The sequence below is a fragment of the Phaenicophaeus curvirostris genome, chromosome 7 (genome assembly GCF_032191515.1).
Source record: "Phaenicophaeus curvirostris isolate KB17595 chromosome 7, BPBGC_Pcur_1.0, whole genome shotgun sequence".
NCBI lineage: Eukaryota > Metazoa > Chordata > Aves > Cuculiformes > Cuculidae > Phaenicophaeus > Phaenicophaeus curvirostris.
This window is the reverse complement of record NC_091398.1, coordinates 2,910,846-2,936,732: the sequence shown is the minus strand read 5'-3', so window position 1 is coordinate 2,936,732 and position 25,887 is coordinate 2,910,846. Positions and strand designations below refer to the sequence as shown.

At 37.9% G+C, this 25,887-nt stretch overlaps 1 protein-coding gene across 1 annotated transcript; it reads right to left on the bottom strand.

Annotated features, from left to right (window-relative positions):
* Window positions 1–1,833: 1,833 nt before the first annotated feature.
* On the bottom strand, window positions 1,834–25,887 carry LOC138722419 (sperm-associated antigen 16 protein-like). Its single transcript, XM_069860493.1, has 8 exons — window positions 25,741–25,887; window positions 25,228–25,323; window positions 20,052–20,179; window positions 14,268–14,405; window positions 8,660–8,767; window positions 7,285–7,402; window positions 6,148–6,217; window positions 1,834–1,958 (listed from the first exon to the last, which is right to left on the bottom strand). The coding sequence occupies exons 1-8, from the start codon at window positions 25,885–25,887 to the stop codon at window positions 1,852–1,854; spliced, it is 912 nt and encodes a 303-aa protein (XP_069716594.1). The 3' UTR covers window positions 1,834–1,851.

The window sequence follows — 25,887 nt, the reverse complement described above, 5'->3', positions numbered from 1 at the left end:
AAACAGAAGTGTGAATCCACAAGTCACAAAATGATCTAAAGAAGGCAAAGGCACTCATTTACACCTAATCCTTTCGACTGGAATAAACATTCAGACAACTAAACTGTTAATTAAAAATGAACTATTTCAAAAACGTGATTTAAACTAGAACTGTAGTTCAATAAACACATACTACAGGACAGAGTTCTGAGAGTATCTTTGTTTTAAACACAGCTCTAACTCACCATTCCCTCTGCCATTTATTTCAAACAGCCAAAAAGTTAGACAACTCACAGTCAAGATCAAGTAGCACAACAAGAAAATATTTAGAAATGATAGCTCCAGGAAATTTGAAGTGGAAAAATGGTTTTGTTCCATTGCTGGAAAGATCGTTAGTTACACACCTCGAGTTCTAGAATTGTGCTTAGACATGGTAAAAATACAGTACATTCAAACACAACCATATTTTCTGATGTCTTATTTCTGGAGCTATTCCAGTTTTCTAATCCATTGATTAAATAAATACATCGGGGCCTCTGGTAGGACTCATTTGGGAAACATAAGAGCTGCAGAAATACAGATGCTTGCCAGAACCAGTCAACTAACAGTGCTCATGAATTTCAGAGATCAAGAAAGACCCAGGCAGGCTACCTGTGCAAGGTTTACGTATTCTAAGAGTGAAAACTCCACTGAAGTTTACTATAAAAATCCTGATGACTTCAGTAGAAACAGGAACAAAAACAACAAGATTTCATATGCCAAGAAATAATCAACTGTTCTCAAGCTAGAAGAAGAGTTACCTACGAGAGTCTGAGACAGATGTTTCTAACCATTGAATGGAGAACAGGAGAAGTGTGGATGGGCTGAGCAGCACATGACTCAGTAACACTCAGATACTGACAGGTAGGAAGAGAGCACAAAATTATTTCTGATTTGTGGTGAGAAGCGTTTCAGAAAACACCAGAGCATACACGATTTTATTATTGTACTATTTTATTTGGAGGTTCAGGAGAATGAGAAGTGATGAAAACAAATAAAACTGTGTTTTTCAGAGGAGAGGTGCACTGCTGGCATCACACAGAAGAAATGCCCTTGCAAAAACAGACAAACATACAAAAAAGTTAATCACCACAGACATACACCCGTGGAGAGAAGGAAAGGAAAGATTGAAGCCAATTCCAACTACTACAGCTATTTTTTCTTCCCAAAAAAGTTTAAGCTGGTTCTTAAATAAAATTAGGCCTGTGTAACAGCTGCAAAGCAAATTCAGCAATTAAATTCATTTAGGTATTTATTTTGATTTTGCACAACTTCCAAGCTGAAACAGCAACACCCCTTTTACATCATCAAGTTTAGAAACCTTGATTGACTACTAAGAAAGCTGTAATTTATTGCCCTTAGTCTCCCAGTTGTTACAGTTGTTCAGACTTAGCTCAACCAGACAGGTTGAAAGGCTTTAGACATCTGCAAGCACCAAGGAATGGGTCAGGGTTTCTCCAGTTACAAAAAAAAAAAAAAAAAAAACACCACAAAGCAACAAGCATTTAAGGCCAATGCTCCTTCTCCAGTGTGTTATCTCAGGGTCTTGAAAAGGAGCTTGCAAGCTTCAACTAATCAAAGTTCCTCTTATTCGCTGAAAAATTTGTTGCAATAGTAACTCATTAAAACTAAAAGCCTGCTACCTACCTGTCCTATTTATTTTTACCAACCACTCGTGGCTAGATGACAGGCTCCCTGCTTCCATATTGGACAAGTGTTTTTCACCACAGCTTAATAAAATGTTTAAAGTGGACTTTGGATTAGATACTAAGCAACTGCAAATAATGCTGCATACCTTTGGGTATCTCCTACCATCTTCCCTGTCTCTTTGAATCATTTGAAGGGCTTTCGGCCTGAAGGATTTCTTTGCTGCCTGGCTTCCCGAAGAGCTCTCTGGGTGGGACCTTCAAACTCCTCCTTCCTTTGACATTCGTGGCCTACTTTAATATAAAACCAAGAAAAATATCAGAGTACATTTCTTACTCCTTTGAAAGACGGCTTTTCACTTAATATTAGTTAGAAAAGTGAAACTCTAAAAGAAACACCTTTTCAAATAAAAAGGTATTCAGGTTACTGTGCCACGCATACAAAGTATTCCAAGAGTACAACGATTTTGAATCCGGCAGTACAGGAAACTTCAAGTAAAATGGATGCAATTCTTCCTTCAGACACAAGGAACATGATCTTGCTGCATACCATCCAATATCTACCACCGATGGATTACTCCAGTGGACAGCCTGTGTTGCCTTTCGCTTCACTGCACTTTCTCCCAACCCACCTTTCTAGTTATGAATAGGTAACTCCAAGAAATGCTGAGCACTAGCATCACTTTAAGCCATCAAGGAAAGCTGAAAGGAACAGGAGGAACAGTACAACACACATGGACCACCATACAAGACATGTGCCCTGATCCTACAGAAAGGATTCTACACTGACAGCCTTGGTGCTGGCAGCTCACGCAACTTAAAACAGCCCCTTGCGATCCCTGTATCTCCTTACAGTGTGTCCATGGCTCCACAGGAAAAAGAAAGGAATTCTGATTTCCATCACTATTTGGCCGCATCTTTCTTTTTAGTTCTGTGAGAAAATCTCCGGTTGAAAAACAGCATTTTATACAGGTAAAATCTTGATGAAACAAACGTACTTTGCACTGTAGATTTCCAAATGCTTGCCCCTGTGAAATAGTTGTATTAAGACTTGGACATCAAAACGTAAGCTTTCTGACTTCAAGGGGTGAAAAACCACCCTCTCCACTCCTGAGAGGGGGGGGTGAAGCAGATCAAGCCAAGGTAACATTCCTGTAGAGCCAACATGAGTCAAACTGATAAAAACAACTGTGCCTGGTCTAACAAAACATCTATATTCTCACTGCTTTAAGAGTCAAAACTACTGCCGCAAATATCCCAGATAACAACTTACTCTGAAGAAAGTGTATACAGCAAAACTGCTCCGTATGTCAAATCCTTTCTACACTGCTACCCACTCACGTTGCTCACAGAGCATTTGCTTAGTTGGTGCTTGTGAAATGCACATAAACCAACGTTATGACAGCTGAAGGGCTCAAAAAGTCAGCAACCATTAAAACAACACAGAACAATCTAAAGAACTGTTGCCATTGCACTAAGATGTCAATAGCTCGTGTTTTAATTTCCTATTCTCTTAGACAGAAAGGAGATAAGCAGGTTCAAGTAGTTTGGTGCATTTTAAATTTCTTTTTGCGTGACCTTCTAACAGCAATTACATCGGATCAAGGAAAGGAAAAGCACAGTTAACAGGCTTAGAAATGAGTTAATTCAACCATGAGTAAAGAAACACATTGAGTTCAACTTCTGAATATAATTGGGTAATAAATAAGCAGCTGTTGTTTTTAGAAAATACAAGAAACATACTGAGCAAGGAACAGTTCTAATACATGCTTTTAGAGCCAGCTGTTATAGCAGAGTTCACTAAAGTTGAGAAGCAAGCCGCGATCAACACTGCTTAATTCCTTCAGGAAAGCCTTTTTTCAGACCACCTCTCAGCACTGGCTCAATCTGTAAGTAAGGGTGCACATGCTCAGTTAATACACACCAAAAACAACTAAAAACCATTTCTCTTGGATAATTAAATCTCTATGTATGATCTCGTTACCACATCAAGGAGGACCAGGTTTAAAACAGAAACAAACCCAGTTAATGAAGATACAAAACATCCAGTCCTTCTGAAAAATAAGCTGAACTTAAAATACAACTTTTCTTTCAGAGCTGGCTTCTGAGTGAACATGACAGGGACAGAGAAAGTGCCTACAAGATGACAGAGTCCTAATCCTAATAGGTGTTAACTAGTTCCTCCCCAACTATTAAGTGTACTTTATGCTGACTACGCACCAGAAATTAAGTGATAATTCAATTAATTTATGATACACAGTGTATGAAACAAATTAAGGCTTGTACAAGCACGTGAGCAGCTGATGAGCTTAATTTTTATTGGAGACTAAGTCATATTTTTTTCATACTGTTATTTATATAGCGCTCCCCTGCTTGTCACTTTTTTGTATGATAAATGGCTCTTGAGCTTTTTGGAGAACAAAAAAGTACTGTGAACAGCCGGAGAGTGGTTTTTAGAATTGCTCAAACAACAAATGAAATATGAAAGAGACAGATGGGGCATCTATACTGTAAAACACTAGCACAGAGGACGAACCCACACTATATATCCTCAAGCCAGATAATGAAAAGCTGAATGCTCTATGCCCCAAACTAACATAAAATAAAAAGCCTGTTCTCTATCTCCCTGTGTGAAGTGGATGAAAATGAGCACTGTGCTCTTCAGTGGGGCAGAGGTTTACACTTGTAGTTTTAACAAGGTCTAAAGACTACAGCAGAGCATATCCAGCACATGAGACAACAGAAAGGTACTTTGGGGGCTTGAAACATGCCTTGCTGAGGAGTACAATACTAATTAATACAGAGAAAGGCAGCAGAAATCAAAATCAGAGAGATAGTGTTAACACTGAAGAGACTTGCTGCAGTACTTCAGTATTGCACTGCATTAACTCATCTCAAGTCTGTATTTACCAGTGTTACTGGAGTAGCTACTTGCTTGTACAGAGAACAAAAATTATAGCTTGGTTCATACTGGGTAAGACCACAGAACCCTTCCAGGTTCTGCCAGACAGTAACAGCTACACCCTTAACTACACAGCAGCTTAGAAACCCAGCAGGGTGTGCTCCAAGGAACTCCTCAGCTATGAAAACACAGTTGCATAGAAACCAAGACCTCACCTATGATGAGGGGCTTTTTTCAGACAATTAGATCCTACTCCGTCTAGCACTCATGACATTACAAGACAATTTAGGAGACCAACTGCTTCAACCTACATTAGATAGAATTTGAAGGAAAACATTAAACTGAATGTGCTGTACTTATAATAAGCAGAGAGTAGCAAATGGTAGTAGAAATATCCACATTAAAAATAAATAAACCATCTCAGCAGCCAAGGAAATGTTTGTGATCCTCTTCACTCAACTACAAATCCAGAAAGCAATCAGAAAGTACATGGTTACTGTTGTCCTCAGCCTCCTTTTCCACATGAATTGCATACAACAGAATTAACTCCATGAAAGTGGGAACTAATGAAGCTCTATGGTCAAAGGCTGGGGTAATTTAATGCCTTTTTGCTTGGTATATATTAGCTGTGAAAAGGAAAGTTTATGGCTTTAACATGCTGGTAAACACACCCCCACAAAAAGAAAAACATAAAAATGTCCTAATTGCAACAAACGCTTCACCTGTAAGTTGTATAACACCTGGTCACTTATGTGGCATAGAAATCTGGGGTTCTTGAATGTCAAATAAATTGCCATCTCTGCTTGGAGTTCTGCTCAGAACTACGGCAGGTGCAATACCCTCTTTTCACATGAAGACTGTTTTCCAATCAATTACGACTCCTTGTTTCTCCTTTTTCATTATCCCATTTATCTTCAGGAGTCTTAGAAACCACAATTTATTTGAGACTTAACTGTGAAACATAGCTGAAACTGAAAAACAGGTTCAAAATTATTAGTGGGAGTGATGCTCAAAGAATGTGATAGCATGGGCTTCCTTTATTTCAGAACAGTAAATTTCATGGAGTTAGATGAACAATTCAATAATTATGCATTTATTTAAAACACCAGGGAAGTAGTGAAGTACCATACAAATAAAGATATTATTTCAGCAGGGACTACATAACCTTAGTAGCCTCCTGCAAGTGAGGCACATTGAAATAAGAGGCTCTAATTCATTACACCCGTATTTTCAAAGTGTTTCCCAACCACCATATAGAGCTTCTTACCATGAGCTGACACTTGCATGAAAATAAGAGGATTAGCAGAAAAAAACCAACAAAACCAGATGTAAGATAGCTGTCTAGGATGAAGTCCTTCCATAGTTCCTCACATACTGCCTCCAGCAGCCTCGCTGTCCTTAGTGGATACAATTTTAGAATAAATATTCAAATGATCACTGTTGCTTTGTCACCAGGACACCTGATGAAATGTTTATAGCACAAGTAGCTTTAATTTACTGTTACAGCAGATTTTGAAATGCATCACAAAAACAACCAAAAACCTCATACCCAGTCTGAGCTTGGCAATGGGAATATTTTACCTTTTCTCACAGGAATCCCATGAGCACGTTCGAGGTCTAAGTTACGCAGAGTAGCCAGCAAATCTGCAACCTTATTTCATAAAGGAAGAACAAGAAGAGGTGACATGAAAACGCTGCTTTTGAACTGCCTCTTCACAACACACAGCATTTATGCCTACATTTTTAATACTAAATTGCATTCATAATTGTTGCATTTTTTCACTGCTGTCTCTAAGTTATAGACATGACTCCTAACTCAAGATTTTGGAAAGGACTAGTGAAATAATGGCACACAAGCCATCCTGAACCTCTCAAAATGCCTTTAAGCTCTATTAAAAGAAAGCAGACATTGACTACCAAGGCTCTCACTGCTTTTAACCACTGCACCCATCTTGACCTTAAGAGCACAAAACAACATACAGCTGTGACAAAAAAAATCAAGACAGGATGTGTTACAAAACCATCATCAGCAGTTCCTAACTAGATCAGTCTTACAAATGTTCCTGAAATTCCATAGAACTGGAGCTGTTTTAAGTTCTGAGCTCCTGATTCAGCGTAACTGCATGTGACAGCAACATGTCTTTTTCCACAGATTTTTACTCTTTAATATCTCAAACACATCATCCCCAGTCTTTTATAAGTAAATTCTCAGTTGATGTAAAAAAATTGAAGGCTGAGGAAAAGAGTGAGGGAGAGTTGCAGGAAAACGTCACCACCTCAAAGCCAACCTGGAGGATCTTGCAGCAGCTCAGGCGGTGGCGACTGAGTTGCTGCCCTAACCATTGTGTACAGCAGGACGATAGTGGAAGGCATGAGGGTGTGGAGGAAGTTGTCTGCGTGCTTGCAGAAAATGAACCATGTTGAATTCACGTGTTTGCGCAACTGTTGACAGAGCAATCATAACCGCTTTGCAGGGTGTCTTGGCAGAGCCTCCTTTGTTTTGCAAGCTCTCCTGCTGCCTGTCCTGAGGTGTTGCCCCGGTTCAATATTAACATTTCACCAATATTGATGAACATCATTAAAATGAGACTTGCTACAATGCTTTGCTTCAAACTCTTGCCTAAGTGAGTTGCTTTAACTGAAATACCCTAAATAATTAGCAAAGTAAAAACCAAAAGCACTCCTTATAGCTTTGCAAGTAGCATTCACCAGTTTTACCTGCCCAACTGCTCTGTCTCTCTCCAAACTAACTAACATCTTCTGTCTCAGTGCAGTCTGGTATTTTTCAGTCAAACGGCTCAGCGTGGATTCATAAAATTCACCATGTGTCTTCAGCCTGAGAAGAAGGACAAAGGATGCCTCAAAGGTGAGTTAAAATCAGAGGCCACATAACACTTAGCCTCCTCAAATAAATGAATTAAAGTGCTAAAAGATCAACAGAGAAGAGAAAGTTATTTAGGATGCAGCCACTCAACTGGAATACCACAAGAAAAAACAAACATCGGAAGATGAATCAATAAGATGTTTCATAGATATAGTCATATCTTTTCAAACAATCCATCTAGTTCCGTCCTCTTATTAATCCTTCATACATACATTGCATATTATTTGTACTTAATTTATGTTTCCCTGTAGATGAACGATACGTCATTGGAAGGAAGAATTACAGCTATTATCCGATTATCAGCCAAGATCCTAATCTAGACTAAATAGTCATAACGTAACTGCTATTTATTTTTTCACTGCACATAACATTTAGAATACTTAAACACTTCTTCATAAGAACTGCAAGTGTATAAAATACAATCTTTCGAAAGACACAGGACAAAGCTTCAAAAATGGAGTATTTCATGTGATGCTGATGGAAAGGTTAAGCCAGTGGGCAGAGCTCTTCTGCACTAATGTGCACAGGTTTTAGAGTTTAAGATGTACAACATGCAGTTGCTACCTTGTTTGGAGCCACAAATGAAAGCCACTTCCTAATGTTATTTTAAAACAAGTGCTAGCATAAACATGAAATTCTTATTTCAACTCATTCACTCAGACCAGTGAAGTTTAGATTGACAATAGTTAAGTCCTACTTGTGGAGGGAAAGAAGCAGAAAAGTTGCTAGCAAACTTAGAATTCCAGAATGACAGAACTGCAGAATCAAAGATGAAGTGAACTATATTAATAAGCTATATGAATTAAGAAAAAGCCTACAATGAAACTGGGGAGGGGCAAGGAAAGAATAAGAGGGAACAAATAAAAGCTGAAAGAGGGGAGATTGAGATGAGATCTCAGGGAGAAATGTTTCCTGTGAGGGTGGGGAGGCCCTGGCCCAGGCTGCCCAGAGCAGTGGTGGCTGCCCCATCCCTGGAGGCCAGGTTGGACGGGGCTTGGAAGCCCTGATCCAGCTGTGGTGTCCGGCCCATGGCAGGGGTGGGACTGGATGGGCTTTGAGGACAGAACTGCTATACACCAGAATATTCACTAAAAGCAGCTAACCTCATCTTAGTCCTTTCACTTCCACAAAGTTATCTCATCAGCAGTCAACACTTGAACACATTAGAGATAGCGTTACATGTACAGTAATTAAAAAACATTTTTTTACCTTCTAATGTCTTTAATAATCCCATTTTTCTCCTGGACCACTCGCTTATGACGCATTCGATGGAAGTCACGTTCTTTCTGCATTTTTAGAAAAGCCTCTTTCGCTTGGCTATATGCAAACAGAAAATGCAAGAGAAGAATTAGTCTCCTATTAATTGGTCATTAGGATACATTGAGCACAGATAGAATTGATTTTCAGATACACAAGCACCTACTGTATCGAAGTCATAAATGCAGTGCTGGAGAAAATGTACTTTTGAGGTCTTCTGGTGGTGCAGAAAAACCATGGGTACTCTTCACCACTATCTTTGCTCAGTTGCTTTAGATGGAATCCATAAGTATTCTGGCATTATGAATCTGAGGTGTCAACCTTACTTTAAGATCAAAAGATCTTGTGGTGGTACACATTCAAATGACAGGTGATTAGAAAACAGCACTCATGTGCGTTTCAAATTCAACATGAAAATGTATTGCCATGCTGATTTTCCATCAGCTGCATCACGTCTGGAGCCCAGTGTAATGGTACTCGCTAGAAGGTCACACAGAAGTACAACTGTGTCCTCGTCTTGCAAATATACACATTTAGAGGGCTTCCAGGAAAATACGTGCTAGAAGAGTTCTAGGCTTTGTTCAATCACATTTGAAGCCTATTCCCAAGTCTCCTGTACATGACAGCAGGAGGCAAAAGGAATCCATTTTGCAAGCATGATAGTCTGTCATTCTTTAAGTACATTCTACAGAATCGGGGGACATCCTGAGGTACTTTGCTCCATAAACATAAAAGACTCTTCATTCCAGACAGTTTCTCCTTGCCTTGATATGGGTCTGACAGGGAAGATTAGGAGGGTGAATTGGTCAACCACAAAGAAAGATTGAAATTATATTTTGCTGTATTTATTCCTTAGGCAGACTACCATATTTATGTGTGAATTGTTGTGTGTAGCTGCAAGAGTTAGAAAGACCTGCAGAAGAGCACAGTCAATTAATACCAATAAACATCAGTCAAAGCAGAGGAAGAGCTAACAGGGAACTGAGCGCAGACAGGGCTGTCCCTGCAGTAACACCGTGAAGACCTCCAATGAGCTGCAGGCATGCCAATGGTTTGTGAGCACATGAGCACAAACACCAGCAGTTGCAAAACAGCTATTTTAGGGTGTTGGGATACCAAGTACAGATCAACAATCCTGCTCAAGCTCCTACTAACAGTGAAACATCTGAATCCGTTGTCTCAGGCTCGTTCTGCACAACATACACATCGTAACATCGCTCACAAAAATCTGACTTGCCATCAATGATTACAAAACCTCCCCCTTCACAGCTAAGCAGATGGCTTTTTCAAAGAATAAGAGATGCTGCTACAGTCACAGCAAAGCCAATGCCCATTTTTTCTAGTTAAGATACCTGTCAGACCGCAGGTCTCTCCATTAAACTTCTCAAGCAAGTAGTTTCATAAAAACAGCAGAAGAGCGCAGGGCACAATAAACCAAAGGGATTTTCAAAGGTGAGTTACATGCCCTGTTCCCACTGAATTTAGGTGGGACTTAATTACCCAAAATGCTGCAAGCTGTAGCCCTGAATTTTTAATCTAAATAAAGAGTTTAAGGAAATAAACTCTTAAACTTTTACTCCATCTAGCTTACACAGCTTTTAGCAGCAAGGTTGTCAGATCCACCACATAAAGAGATGCATTTACATATGGTATGCAATACAAAAAGGGGGCACTGCCATTTTTTCATGGTGTAAGTGGAGAAATCTGTCCTGAAGTCTAACCATTGCTACACATCAATAGGAGATCAGCTGAAGATTTTATTGCTGGTGACAGCACTAACAGTAATAAACATGATTTCCAGGACTGCCTCATATTTTGACTGTTACTGTGACTAAACTAGGTGCATGTTTGTGAGTATACTTCAAAAAATCAGGACAAGTTACCTATCAAGGTTGGAATTTCCTGACTAATGTTTGTGAATTCAGTTACAAGCCTCAGACAAGAGCCACTCATGACTTGCATCCCATCTACCTAATAAATGCCTAAATGTTTTAAAAGTTTAAAATGCCTCTTAGCAGTCCCAGTGATTCACACAATCTTAAACCTGACACATTGCTGCTTTGTCTATCTAGATGTTTAAATAAAAAAAGCAGTAAAAGTGGTCTCATCATTGTAAGACAGCAAAATATATGAGAATCAAGCTATTTTAAATCATCAGATTGGCAGAGTTTAATACAGCTATGAAATTATGATCTATTATTCAACTCAAGCAAATATTACTAGAATATTAATTGCTTGAACGACAAATCATCACTGAAAGCAGTGAATTTAAAATAACCAGTCTCCTGGAAGAGTTAATAATTTTCAGAGATCATAGAATCACAGAATAGTTTGGGTTGGAAGGCACCTTAAAATTCCATCCAGTTCCAACCCCCCTGCCATGGGCAGGGACACCTCCTACTGGGATCAGGGGCTCCAAGCCCCATCCAACCTGGCCTTGAACCCCTCCAGGGATGAGGCACCACAGCTTCCCTGAGCAACCTGTTTCAGGGCCTCCCCAGCCACGTTGTGAAGAAATTCCTCTGTCTGTCCAGTCTAAATCTGCCCCTCTCCAATTTATACCCATTGCCCCTTGTCCTCTCATCACCACAAACCTTTATGAACAGTCCCTTCCCAGCTTTCTTGTAGCCCTTTCAGTGACTGGAAGGTCACTATCAGGTCTCCTCAGAGCCTTCTCTTCTCCAGGCTGAATAACCCCAACTCTCTCAGCCTGTCCTCATATGGGAGGTGCTCCAGCCCTCAAATCATCTTTGTAGCCTCCTCTGGACCCATTCCAACAGCTCCATATCTGTCTTAAGCTGAGGATTCCAGAACTGGAACTTCAGACATGGGACAACCAATTAAAACTACATACTCATTGTGTACTGACAAGGAAGCCAATTGTGATTTTCTCTTTAAATAAAATGCCACACTTCATGTCACCAGCTTGCAATCCACTCCCTTGGCCCTCCTGCTGGCAATGCAATCATGCAAATTCTATATTAAAATGCCCAAAACACAACTACAGTTACCTTCTAGACACTGAATCTCTTACACTAATTGCTAAACAACATTAGAGCAAGAGGTAATTGGCTTGCACTCATTTATCCTGGGCTCCAACACCACCCCAGAACCAAACATCATCTCTTTTGTGCAAGAGCACTATCAGGAGTACCAAGCTCAGAAATACAAAATGTAATTAAAAGCTTTCTTGTAATACACTTCACAGCACGGTATCTCACAACGAAAGTTTTCTGATTAATCCAAAAAACACAGGGAGACTTTCTTTGCTCATAAATCCTTGGTTTCTAACCAGCCAAATCAAGTTTAGCCCTCTTAAGCATTTCATTTTCAGCACAAACTTGTGAATTCTCTCTCAATACCTGAAAACTCAAATTGTTCTTCAGGTAATTTTGGCTCCTGCTGGAATATTTGCCTTATCACAGTAAGAGTACTGACTCCTGTTATTGAATGAACAAGAAAAAACACTTTCAGGAGTCACTGCAGTAAATGGATTTAGTGTAGAGTATTATGATCTGTTTCTCTGAAAGACACAGGAACACTAGCACGTGGTACATACAGCAGAAATGCTCAATTTAACCCATTATTCCAGAAATGTTACTGATTTAATTCATAAATTCTCCAGAACAAATCAAATGAAATCAATGTCACAGAGGTGCTGAACTGTAACATCAGTACGGATGAAAACTTTGAAAGTTATTTGAAACAAGAGGGTTGAAAACTAAAGCAGTGGTGATTAGTAAAACCAGGTTTTACATCTACGTATACTCCACCCTTATATTAGCAGAAAGACAACAAAAATAAAGCTCATGCTACACGTGAGGAAAGGAGGAATAGAGTTTTAACAAGCTACACACAGAAGTAGTGCAATATTTAGCAGCTAATGCCAAAAAATAGAATCTGCCCACCTCTGCTTTGTCTCACATGGAATTGCCCTATACCTGACTGGAATACCAAACAGGTGACACAACTCAGTCATAAGCCACCAGGGCACTGCTATTCCAGGTTTTATCACACATTGCAGTGTGAAAAAAGCCAGGCACAGTTCATGGATTTATTTTTAGCATAGTTAACTTGAGCATTGGGGATTTTATTTAACGGATAACCTGTAGTAACCTGGCACATTGACAGTCTTTCCCCGCTCCTGCTTTCTTCCTGTTGCAAAATATCACATCATCTCAGCCTTTCAACTAGACATCTGCTATTAAAGAAATGTTCTGGCACCCTGTAGAGCATATAGACAGTCTTACAGGGAAAACCCAACTCACTCATCACCACAGTGAAATGGTTTTGAGCTTTATGTTCTTAAACAACCATACAGCAAGGCAGCAAACCCATGAAAACTCTTACAGAGTCGTAATGTACTCAAATTATCTTGTTGTAGTATTCTATTTCATCAGGAGGAGAAGAAAGATAAAAAGGAAGACAAGGAATGGAAAGCCTGTTTTAACTTCTACCAACAATAATAAACTTCAGAAGGGCTAGATTGTGTCTTTCTTGTTCTTTATTGCTTCTTACTTTCCCACTCAAGTGAGAGGGACAATCCCCAACTCTCAAATATCCAGAAAAGCCACAACTAAAGTACAAATACGTTTTCTAGATGGCCCATCTCCCAGCATGACAGTGTATCTACACAACACAGTATTCACCTTTATTATTAAAGCTCTTCACTTAACTATTAGCCTATGAGCAAATAACTTAAAAATCTAATAAATCATTATTATAAGAAAGAATTTGATAATCATTATAATCAGCTGCAATCTTTACATAACAAGTCACTATCTTTCTCATAAAGGAACAATCCATGTGAAAATTAGGAGCTTGAACAATGTTGAGGAAAATCAAGGAGATGGAGTAATTGTTTTACAGCTCCATATTTCAGTACTATGCACTAGGAGAACCAAAACGAGTACATTATTAGTTCTCAGACAATTCTCAATAAGCAAACCCACCACAGCTGCACTGCCCTTCAGAAAACACTTTGTTACATGGAGACAGTGCATCACTGCAGCTCAACATTACACCGCCTACCTATATTAACTCTTAACACTGATGCACAGCCAATTCTTCAAATCACCTTCTACAATGTACACAAGTACGATCAGTGATGATTATTTGCACTGACATCCCATTTACCAGTAAGGCCAGAGCAATAAGGCTTTTTGCAATTAAACAATAAATGCATAGTGATTTTTCCTATGCTGATGTTTTGTGGTAGCTGTAATTTATAGTACTGTATTTTAATACAAAACACACAACCATTTATTTTGTAGTTCTACATATTATACGCTTATGATTCTTCACAGTAATTTGTTGTGATTATTGAATATAGAAAATTATCTTCTGAAGCCCAGTAAATACAACTAAAAGAAATTAAGATTTAGGTTTCTAAGAGAGCTCAGAGAAAATTGAATTTTAATTATAAACGTCACCTAGAAGTAAAAATATGTGCAGACAGCATAACAAACAGGAACTTATTATTTCCATTAAGTACTTGAGTTTACTTTAAATAGCAATTTAATACCGTATATCCAAGTCTCATTAAGATCAAATAACATACTTGGCAGCAAGTTTATAGTCTTCCAAATCTTTCCTCAAACGCATAATCTCATCCTGAAGTTGCTGGTTGTGGGTGTACACAGTTGGAACCAACCCATTATCTTCAGCCTTTAACAGTCCTCTCTGTATGAGTTCATACCTAGTAGAATAAACACACATTTAATTTCATGTTTCTTTTTTCTTACTTTATCCATGTCTCCATTCCAATGACAGCATTTACCTAAACTAGAATCACAAAGGTTATTCATTAACAATTTGTAGCAGTACCATCTTGCCAGTGTTCTACTTACTGCTTTTCATTCCAAAACATATAATTGTGCATAATAGTCAGAAGACATGTCCTGTTAAACACAGTGCTTCAATCTAAACAATTGTTCTTTTCCTTTACTTCCAAACTTATTAAGCAAAAGACAAAAAAATACTATTGTTCAAGTAACATTGGTATATACTCAGTCCTTTTTATCACATATGCTTAAATACACGCAAGACTTCAAAGACTGAAATATGAAAACAAAGCTGTTGATAAACTAGATGAACAATTCTATGAGCTGTCTTCAACATGGAATACTGTTTACATGTGTTGCCTTCTCCTTATTTAATTCTATTTCCCAATATTTACTTATTTTACCAGCTCCTAAGAAAACATGACTCCATGATGCAGAAGCACAAAGACAGCTTCAGTTAAATAATTGCACAGACTAAGCTTGCATTTTGCAATGTAAAAGAGAGCCTGGAGCAGCATCTAATGCTGCACAGCAGCCTGGGGTCCTCTATAGCCCCTGGCACTTAAGTCTCTTCAGTCAGTCTCATCTTTTACGACTATCCAGCTTTCAGTAGGTTGTCAACAAAAGGAAAGAATATTTTTAAAGGCAGTAGAAAGGAGGTAGGCATTGATGCTACTCATTTTAGGCTTAATTTAAAAGCATTTAAGCACTGCAAGGACAAAAAGAACAGAGTGATGTTATGTTGAACTCAGAAAAGCTAAATCTGATTAAAAAATGTGACGGTCACTACACAAAATAAATGCTTCTGCAGATCCATGCATGTTGAAAAAAATGCTTATAAGTTATGACTTTCTATCAAACTATTTCAAGAGATCAAGACTCAAGTCTACGTATGCAAGCATAGGATGTTGCTGTGCAGACATTGCAGAGGTGATTCCAGAAGCCAGTACACAGACATACAGAACCTTTATTTCTTCATCTATTTCTGTACTAGAAGACAAAATAAAAAGACCTTCAGTTGTTACAAACTTTTATAGACCCACTGAAGAAAAAGACACTGTGCACTTCTGTAGCTGTGGTACTGGTTCAGCATGGGTACCACAGAGCTATAAATAATTTAGATCAGACAAACTAGAGCCCTACAATCATCTTCCCACTGACCGTGACTACAGCTGGACACAAACAGCAGATGTGACGTGTGTGTAACATAAGAGATTCTTACCTGACAAGCAACTCTGAACACCTCCCAAAAAACTTGAGGGGAATGCGGGATACTCATGTCCAAAGAGCTTCCTACAGCCAGCTGCTGATCTGCATTCTGTGGATATTTCTCAGAATTCTTATCCCTATGATCTAAGCTGTCACTCACATTCACCACCAGCAGATGAAAAGTTTTCGAAGAGTTAAAATGAACACGTCCAAAGCAAATTTCATTCTGTCAGCACTTCGTTTTCCTAAGCCAATTACAGTAGCAACAGGTTTTAATACCAAGAAAGAAGCTCAGTCTTTTTTTCCATATGAACAGACTGATGAGCAGGTACTATTCCTATTGGAAACAGAGCAGATAAGGGCACTTCTCACTGCAAATGATCACACCTCTACAAACTCGCTTACTGGAAAAAATTCTCCACTGACTATACCTCATGAAACCCATCACATCACACATGGATAACCGATGAAATTGACCTCCAGCAGAGCTAAGAACTCCAAAATTCAATTTTAATGAAATACAATTAACATTAATAAATTCACTACACCCTTGTCTAAGAACACAACTAAAATAAAGGCTCTTGTGTGTGTAGCAGGAATGGAATAGAAAACCACACAAGAAGATTGCATTGTGAAATCTCAGTGTCTTTCAGCAACCTAGTCCTCTAAAACTTAGAGAAGCCCTACATACCAAGCCTGCTGCTAAACAGTGATTCTCACTTCTCTCCATTACCAAAGGGAGCTGTGACCCAAGTTAAATCAGTTCATCCGATGCACATACAGGTAATTTTTCTAAGCTTTTCAGGACAAGAGTTATATTCTTGAATCACTATTTATAATTAACCAAGAATTTGGAAATCTAAGGAACATATACTCAACTACAATTTTGATTTTATGATCAAAACCCAGAGCAGACTGACTATAAATAATGTGTTTTTATCACGTACATGACACTGAATTCAAGCGTAAGAGTTCTAAATAAATCAAGTTGCAGAGAGGCCCTGCAATGAACTGAGACATAGCTTGAGATAATCCTTTATCAAGAGGTAACTCCCCTAACCTAGAGATGCATTAAGAACTCTAGTTTCAAGTTTTAGCTCTTGCAAAAGCTTCTAACTGAAAATGATCATTCTAGCTGTTAACCTCTTAAGCAGTTTCAACAGAAGGCTAAGAAATAGGCATGGAAAAATAAAGCGCCTCTTGGGCTTAGTGCACTCCTCCAACATATTGGGGCATATAATCAGAAAACTTACATTATCGTGTTGTGTTTGTTACAGAGACAAGAAGGTAGATATGTTCACATGGCTTCTTGCAAATCAGACTTATTTCCTTTGTATCCTGAGCCAAACCCACTTTTTTTTTTTTGCATGAGGCTGTCCTAGAATAACCCTCTTTTCTCAGCATTTATTAAGTCAGAAGACAACACACATCAACACGACCACATAATTTCCAAGCCAGATGATACAGAGCAAAGAAAAGTTACATTCTCCTGAAATAAGCCAATCGTTTTCACTCTTCAGCAAGTTTTGACATGGAGAATCACCACCTCTACCCATATCCTTCATTTTGCCAAAAGGAATTTTTTGTAATGAGTCTACATTTATGCTTGGAAAAGTCCTAGCAGTTTTGTTGCATGTGCTCACAGACTCTGTTTTAAACCTTGCTTGGTTATGTAAGATTATTCACAACTTAAACCGCAAAGAACGAAGTATTTTCAAACCATGTTTCTGTAATTAGTCTGCAGCTCTCCTTTCACTCCCAAAGTGAAACACCTCCAGGTCTCTAAGAATGTTTAGCCAGAGGTTACCAGCCCAATGAGCAAACCAAACAGCAATGGCCCTCTGTGAACTGCAAAGGATTCAGCTGCTCAGACTGGCAACACTGCCAGCAGCAGCAAGATTTTTTGGGATTAGGGTGTAGAGACCAATAGACACATGAAGCTACAGGTGATCAGCCCTCACACTTCCAAGCTTCCAGTCCGGTATCTTTAATAAGCAACAAAAGCACTATCAAGCTCTGTGCATGAAAGGAAAAGAAAATGTAGCAGTACCTTAGACACCCTAAAGATAATCTAAGTCTAATTTTTATTTTCTTAAAGTGTACCTGGAAGAAAAAACTGTGTGTGCAAAAAAAGCACTTAAGTGAAAAAAAAACACTACAAGTGTGATAGAATTATTCATCACATAACAAAAAACAGGTTTGGCTTAAAGATAAAACAATCAATGATTTTTTTATAAAGCTGGACAGCATAGCAGACTTTTCTCAAGCTCTGAAATAAAAACATAACTCAGTCCAATTTCAGTGACCTTTAGATCTCAGACAATTATGTCAAAGCAAGGCTTTTGATAAATTTTCTTTATGTTAATTAATTTCTCATTTTAAATTCCATGAGTACTTGATAACCACAGCATGAGTGCTGTGTCATCCCAATACTTAATGAAGAACTTGAGTACACTAATCTGCTCTCACTTTCATTAATATTGTAAATTACCTCTTTCAAACCAACATGTAACATTTTGAAATAAGGTATTAATGCAGGAAAAGTCTCAATACAGTAAGATTAGATCCTGACATCCTGAGCTCATTTGTAATGCTAACGAAATTAAAAATAATACTTAGAAAGAAAAAAAATAGACATGTAGCTAAGGATTTACAAGATAGAGCCTGCTAAGCTCTGCTCTTGCTCTGTTAAAAAGCAATTTGGATTTTGCCATTGATATGAATTCAGACTCCAAGTGCTTCAAAGAAAGATGAAGTTTCATAAAAAAGGCACTGTTTGTGTCTATCTAGTATTAATTATCTTTTTCCATAAAAACCACTAAAAAGAAAGCTGGAGTATCATTAAAACATCCCTGTTTGTATCTATCAAGTATTAATTTTTTTTTTTCAAAAAAACCACTAAACTTCTTGGAAGTTAATGCTATTTGTACCTGTTCTTTTCTTGAGAAAGGATACAGAACTACATTACCTCTTCACCAAGGAATCTTTTAAGTCACATTTTTATGCTATCAAAAAACACATAATATTGAGGCAATAAGGCAATCCCTGATTGGAGAGCTCTGCACTAACACAACCACAGCCTTGCAAACAACAGCAATTACTGCCCATTAGAGAATATTTCTAGGAGAAATTAAAAGCTTCAAGGCTTTTTTAAGAAAAAAAAATAGGGTGTTTCTAACTCTGCAAGTTGACTCATTTTCTAATTAAACAATTTTAAAAGACCTTATTAACAAATGTCTGGACCTCTGATGTTTAAAGACTGACAACTTAATTCAGGGAGGTGCTTCCACTTCTCAGAACCCTTCCAAGATGATTTGCGCATTCAAAGCAAGCTTCAAACTGGATATATGTCAGTACAACTTCGACAAGCACAATCTTTTGCTCCATAGCTAAAGTCTTGCAGCACTTGTTGCATATAATTCTTAATCAGTATCGGAAAAGTCTATTCCCCATGGAATTCCACATACGAAGAGAGTGATGGAGGAAGTCAAGTATGTAGACAAAGCAATTATTATGTACAAAGTCTCCCCAGCCTTTAAAAGACAGGGAAAAGATGACAGCAACAGCTCGAGAGTGAAAACTCTTCTGATTACTATGAATTAAGATTTTAAAATAAAATAACCATAATAAAAAATAAATAAAAATAAAAACCAAACCAACCATACTGTTTTGACAGATGTACCAAAAGCTACTGAGTATATGATTATTCTACTTCAAAATACAAAGCTACTATGACAAACGTCCAAAACCACCCACAAGTAAGGTAAAAATATTATGTCATACTACAGAAGATTCAGTTTTTAAGCAAGCTCCCGGGTTCTGGAAAAGCAAGACAATTATAAAGCCACATCATTTCTCAGCACTGCTGAAATGAAACGCCGGCCTTTTTGCATTGGACTCCTCTGATCTAATTACTTCAGTGTGGCAGCTGGTTTCTCATTTTTGTTAGTGAGTGGAGAGCAGAACATACTTCAAAAAATATAACTGAACTCATTTCATCTTAAAGGATGGGAGTTAAACAAGTCTGATGAGTTGCATCCTGAAAATAATAATTTCTCTTCACTGGTCACAGAAAAGGCCCAAGGTGACCAAGTCAGGCTTATGAGTGTCTGGAATTTGGTGAAATACACACAGACCTTCAAAGGTACCTGTTTAGGGGATCCTCAGAGTCAGCTTTCTTGAAAGTCTGTCCTTTAAACAATAGTTTGCATATATTTATTTGGTAAAACACATCATATTTAAGAATTACTTGTACTCAGATCAATATTTCAGGATACATTTTCATAATATTGGAAATGCATGAATGTTGAGCATCTATTTCCTAACTCTCAAGGTAATATAGTCACTTTTACCATTCTGTTTGGAAGCAGTCAAGGGTTCTGGACATTCCCAATCTGACCAGGAAATTGCAGACAAAGTCATCCACTGCTTCAGGTATTTCAGACACCGATTTCTCAGAAGTCAGAGCTGGCTGCAAAGCCTGAAATTCAAGTTGGACAATTGTTATTAAACCTACCAGACAAATGTAATTATCCTAGCTTCTATTTCTGAAGTAATCTAAAATCACAGATCTACTGGAGCACAGCTGGCTCTTCACCCATCACATCTGTGATTACTGATCCTTTTAAGGTCAAGGTCTATAAAAGGTTAGAGAAGTAACTAAGATATCACCTGATGTAAGCAAGTGCTCTGAACCTGATGAACTGATAGGGACCTGAAACTGTTCAAACTGATAGATAATCTTCTACCACTGATCAGAGGGAAATGTTAGTTCTACTCCTGCACCTTTCAAAACCACTGATGAGAAAAATCAGTACTTTATCTAGAGAAAAAAGCAGAAGTCCAAGATGCCAGAATGGCTCATATCGGTTTTGTAATGATGCATGGAATGGGGACACTAAAAGAACTGCGTCTCCATCTCCTGGTCTCTTAAGAAGTCTCCCAAAGATCAATTCTTCCTTTTCTTCCCAACATCCATCTGCAGACACTGAATGAAGCTGCCAGGCAACACTGCTACAAGCGTTAGCAGCGTGCAGATGGTGCTCCAAGGCTTCACACACTGCTCCTCCAGCACTATCAAGACAGACAGCTATTCAGACAAGATCAGTGCATGGGTCAAGCACAGTTTACAAAAGCAAAATCAAAACAAATCAGAGCAATCCTACTATGAAGGAAAAAAAATCTTTCACAGCTTTCTGTTGAAATGCAAATTTCTCACCTTCACCCAACCCTGCTCAGCCCACTCCCTACACAGCTTGATACTTGAGCTCTCCTAGAGAGATTTCAGGATGCAAGGAGACATGAGAAAAGCTAAGTATGACCCAGATCAAAATGATTTCCCCCCTCAAAATGCATTTAAAGATTATCAGATGAGAGAGACTGCCATGACTTGGAAGCCAAAGAGACAGCTTTAACTCATCCATTCAAAAGGATTAGTGACATGTGACATCCTTAAACATAAAGCTGTCAGCATTTGCAAACTCTGCATGGGCACAAAGCTACAACAGAGTTACTCAGCAACACGGGCTGCTGTGACAGGATACTGCACATGCCTGTCCTCTGGGTGAGAGGATGACAGAACTAATCTTGAGCTCAACAACTATCACTTACTGCACTCTTGAATGAGACTCTGATTCTGCGGTAATGTGAGCTACGTAGTATTAAAAAAAACACTTTAGAGAACCAAAAGCCGCTTGCATACATGCCTACCTTTCCTTCATTTCAGTACTAGCAAAACTGAGAAAAGCCCAGTGAGATATTCATCAAAACAAAGGCTGTGACTGCAAATTATCTCCTCCATCCATTTAAAAAACAATCTGTATGCCAGGAATCTTTGATAACTCCATCCATTTATGGCTTATTCATGTCCTTAGTGGGAGCTCTATCAACACAACTGCACATATTACCTGGAGATAAAGGCTCTTGATAAAATAAAAACACGCAGTATTCCCTACATGGGAAAAATCTCATTGCCATTTCGTATCAGACAGAAAATGTTGTGTTTCATCCAAACAACCTATCTAATATGAACAGAAAGAACTCTACGCATACCGTATGTAGATCAAGGCCATGTATAACTGTTATGAATAACAACGTGCCAAGTGCAATGTAATATTTACGGTATTTTCATTACTAGATACACAGTACATCAGACAGGTCTATTTACTAATTGTAGTAATATAGGAACTGAAGAGTACATCTGCAGACATGCAGCTGCAGCCTTTCACTTGCTCCTCTTCCTTCATTATTCCGAGTGAAGCGAATGCCTAATATTGTTGGGTATAGTTTCCCAAACACACCTATGAAGGCAATCTTAAGAAGAAATGACACAGCTTCATTCCCCTAATAAACAGAAACACAACAGGAATTCATTTCAGCCGTGCAGAAGAGAATTTATTAGCTGGATACTAACACTGAGAATCATTTCAGGAACAGAAGCTCAAGCAGGGAACAATATAGGGAAAGTGAACGCCGTCTAGCAGGCACAGCATTGAAGCAGGGCCTCAGGAAACCAGAATTAAATGCCCCACTCTTCTGCAGACTTCGTGAGCAATATTAGGCTAACCACTTCATTTAACTTAATCATAACATCTTGGATGACTACCCAGAGATTACCATAACAGTAACCCTTTTTTACATATTTACATATGTAGAAATGAGTAAAATACAATCTATTAACATGGTGCAACATGTTAGCTACATAGACAAAAGCACCTTATTAAAGTATTCTGACTTTAATTCTGACATTAGGTCCAAATAAATCAACTAAATACTTGCTTTGCTCAGTATTCATTAAAATTTCCTTGTTTAATTTTTAATTAAATCTTCAGAACATTTTTATTTTTAAGACTGCAAATATGGCCAGTAAAATAACTGCTAAGAGCTTAACCTTAAGGACTCCAACAAACTTGCAAATATTTCTTGCCAATGAAGAAATATTAACACCAAATAAATTAATTTCTCTAGAAAACAAAATAAGATATCTTCGCAAAACTTAAACTAAAAAAATTAAAAAGGCAATTCTAACATTTTTAACAGGATCAAACAGGTTATAAATCAAACCTACATGAAATAAGGCTGATCAAGGGTAATGATTTCAGAGTATCATTTGGGATATTAAGAACAAAGATCCTGGAAAGAAAACTTAAGAGATGTAACTATTGAAAAAAAGTAAATAAGCCAGCTTCTGTGTGTGTGGTTCTCAAGAAGTTGTACCCTTTCCCTAGGGTCCCCCACCAGCTGAATTTTACTTAATATGCAAAATGTGCTGTTGCTTATGTTTAAATATAATTTATGTTACTTAAAATTATCTCAAAACAAAGACAACAGAGAAAAACCCCACAGTTTGCAACTGAAGAGGTTAAGTTACATTCAGAACAGGAACAGCAGGCAGAACCACTGCTCCCCAAAGCAGGTTTGGGATCCAAACAAAAACTTGAACAGTAACTGGTGAGAGAGCCCCAAACTCCCTAAAGCCCAGTAGTTTTGCAGCATCTATGCAGAGATCCAGAAGAAAAGAAAACATCACAGTAGGCCCTGCAGAAATATTGCTTTAATTCCTCCATACCAATTTGATTTAAAGAATAACAAAAGGTGAATAGCACCATCTCTCACATGCTTATGTTTGCTCTTCTTCATTTAGTAATTAATGCCAATTACTTCATAACAAAGTTTGAAAATAAGCATTTTACTTAGATTTCTGCTGGTTATACTTGACCTTTTTTTGGGGAGTAAGAAAACTGCAGTTACTATAAATATCCATAGTTCCTGAAGTGATTCTCTGCATTTGCCAAATGGCCTAAATATTTTCGGATGCTCACTTGACCTGGGCCTTCTCTATACAATTTAATTTCTTAACCAAGAGACTTGCGTCTCATATTGAAATGCAATCTTTAATATGGAATTAGATACACAAGTTACTACAGCAACAAATATACATAAACATTTTTACCATAGCATAGCTATTCCAGGACACTATTTAGCCTATTTTAGCCAACATTTTTTATCATGTGATGAAAACAGGATTCCACTGTGCTTCTTAGCACAGACTTTAGATATTAATTCATTACTAATTCACAGGACACAGTGCTTCTAACTTGGGTCACCAAAGCATTCGCTGCAGCTCTTGGGGTTTTTTCCAGTGAATTAGCATCAAACAACCTAGTCAGCGAACCTCACAAAACACACAGTAAATCGTTATGAAAGCTGCCAAAGAACCTACAAGTGCATTAAAGCTTTTTCTATTCATGTCTTCCTGTGTAAAGGCTAGAAATATTATTTCAGTTTCAAAATTACAACTCAAGACAACTGGCATCTCCTAGCATAAGCACACAAATCAAAGAGAAGTTGAGTTTAAGGACACACAACCTCCTTGTTTTAAGGGGAGGTAACACCTCCTCCAGTTTGATTAAATGCGGTGGATGTTAGCACATTGTTTCCTACCACTCAGCATTCAACAAATGAACAAAGAGAGGAACAATCACTTAAATAGAGCAGTGCCAAACAATCAACAGATTAAAAATACTCTTCCTTGCTTCGCTTTTAATATGGATGTCAACACTTGCAGTAACACATAAAGAACTTCAGTTAACCCCAAAGAAAACTAAGCATTTCCACTACCTCATTAATATAAAGCATGTTCAGTCATAAACTTCTGCCATCTTTCTCTTAATTTTCAGGCACACTCAGTTTCAAAACATGTAAGACTCCATTTTGAACATTTTCACTCCAAGTTTCACATGAAAACACCAACCTTGTCTGTTGATACACACCAGGGCAGAAGAAAATGCACATCTTACTCCCATTTTGATCTAAGAATCACGCAGATAATTTCATCCTTTCATTATTAATCATTTGCTTTCGCAAAACAAAGACTATGACAATAGCCTACTGATGAGGCTAGGAGATAGCAGTGATATTAGAAACACAGCAGGGAAAAGCACTTCTCCATTACATTCTTATAAGCAAGTAAATTCAGGTAAATTATGTTTTGGAAAATGCAATATAACAATCCCATTGTGTAACTCTGCACAACTACATGACCCGTTTGAAAAAAGGGTGTACATGTCAGAAGTTATAGTTTTGCGCAATTTCATTAATATTTTGATACAACAGTTTAACAGCCCATTCTTTAATTTTGATAGATGAATAAACTTCTTCAGTGAAATAATAAGAAACTCCTGTGGGTCCTAAGCATATGTAGTTTCTTTCCTCTGCCAGGGATCACACCATCTAAACAACAAACCCTAAAAAAGATGCACTGTAATAACATGGATATATTTTAAATCACCTGTATCTATTTCTTACACATATTTGCAGTGTCAGGTTGTTTGTAGAACAAACTTAGACGAAGAAAAAATCCAGGTAACATAAGTTGCCTCTTCCATTGCATACATTTAACTCTAGAAAAATCTAAGAAATAAGCAAGTATCTTCCCCAAACAGATATTTCATTACTAAAATCACTTATGATGTATAAATTTAAGCCAGTAATGACAAATTAGCCTCATAACATTTAGGAAGTTCTTACCAAAATGCGGGCATCCTCAGCTTGCTCTTGAACAGTCTGCAAAGCCTGCGACAGATCCTCATCTTCGTGAAGACTCAATTCATCACCTGTTGAAACCTAAAAGAAGTTCAAGTTCAGTATCAATAAATTTCATACATCTTTTGCAATACAACTGCTTCCACTCCCAGTACAACCACTTAAAAAAAAAAAACCCTCACTCTCACTAAACTATTTCACCACATTTAAATAGAATTTACGTTACTGAAATATTCATTACAGATAAGCTGAGACATCTAAACAGACCTAGTTGCATCTTGAAAAATGGATTTAAAATTCAAATGTAAGGAAAATATAACCAATCAACTGCATGGAATCTTCTCTTGACAAATGAAGTTACGCCTGGCATCATTGCACTTCATAGGAGGAGATTCATGTCATTGCTCCTAGGATATTTTTGACTGATGAAGTAAAGCAAGAGAAGGAAACATGAATACTCTACCATTTCTATGAAAGACTATCTACTCAGTAAATTACCTCTTCATACTGATAATCATCATTGGAGTCATCTGTTAAAACAAGTTCTGCAGATTGTGTTAAGTCTGAAACAGCTGATGCACATGTTCTAACTTCAAGGTTCTTAAAACAACGATCTACAGATCTGTTCTCCCCACCTTTGCCCAT

Bases quoted from the DNA above. Each gene is read 5' to 3' on its own strand.
- LOC138722419 (XM_069860493.1), bottom strand. From the start codon at position 25,887: ATGGGCAAAGGTGGGGAGAACAGATCTGTAGATCGTTGTTTTAAGAAC. The intron at 14,406-20,051 runs GTAAAAGTGACT...TTATTCTACTAG, and splicing joins GACTGCTTCCAAACAGAATG to GTATGAACTCATACAGAGAG. The intron at 8,768-14,267 runs GTATGTTATTTG...GTTTGCATATAG, and splicing joins GACTATAAACTTGCTGCCAA to CCAAGCGAAAGAGGCTTTTC.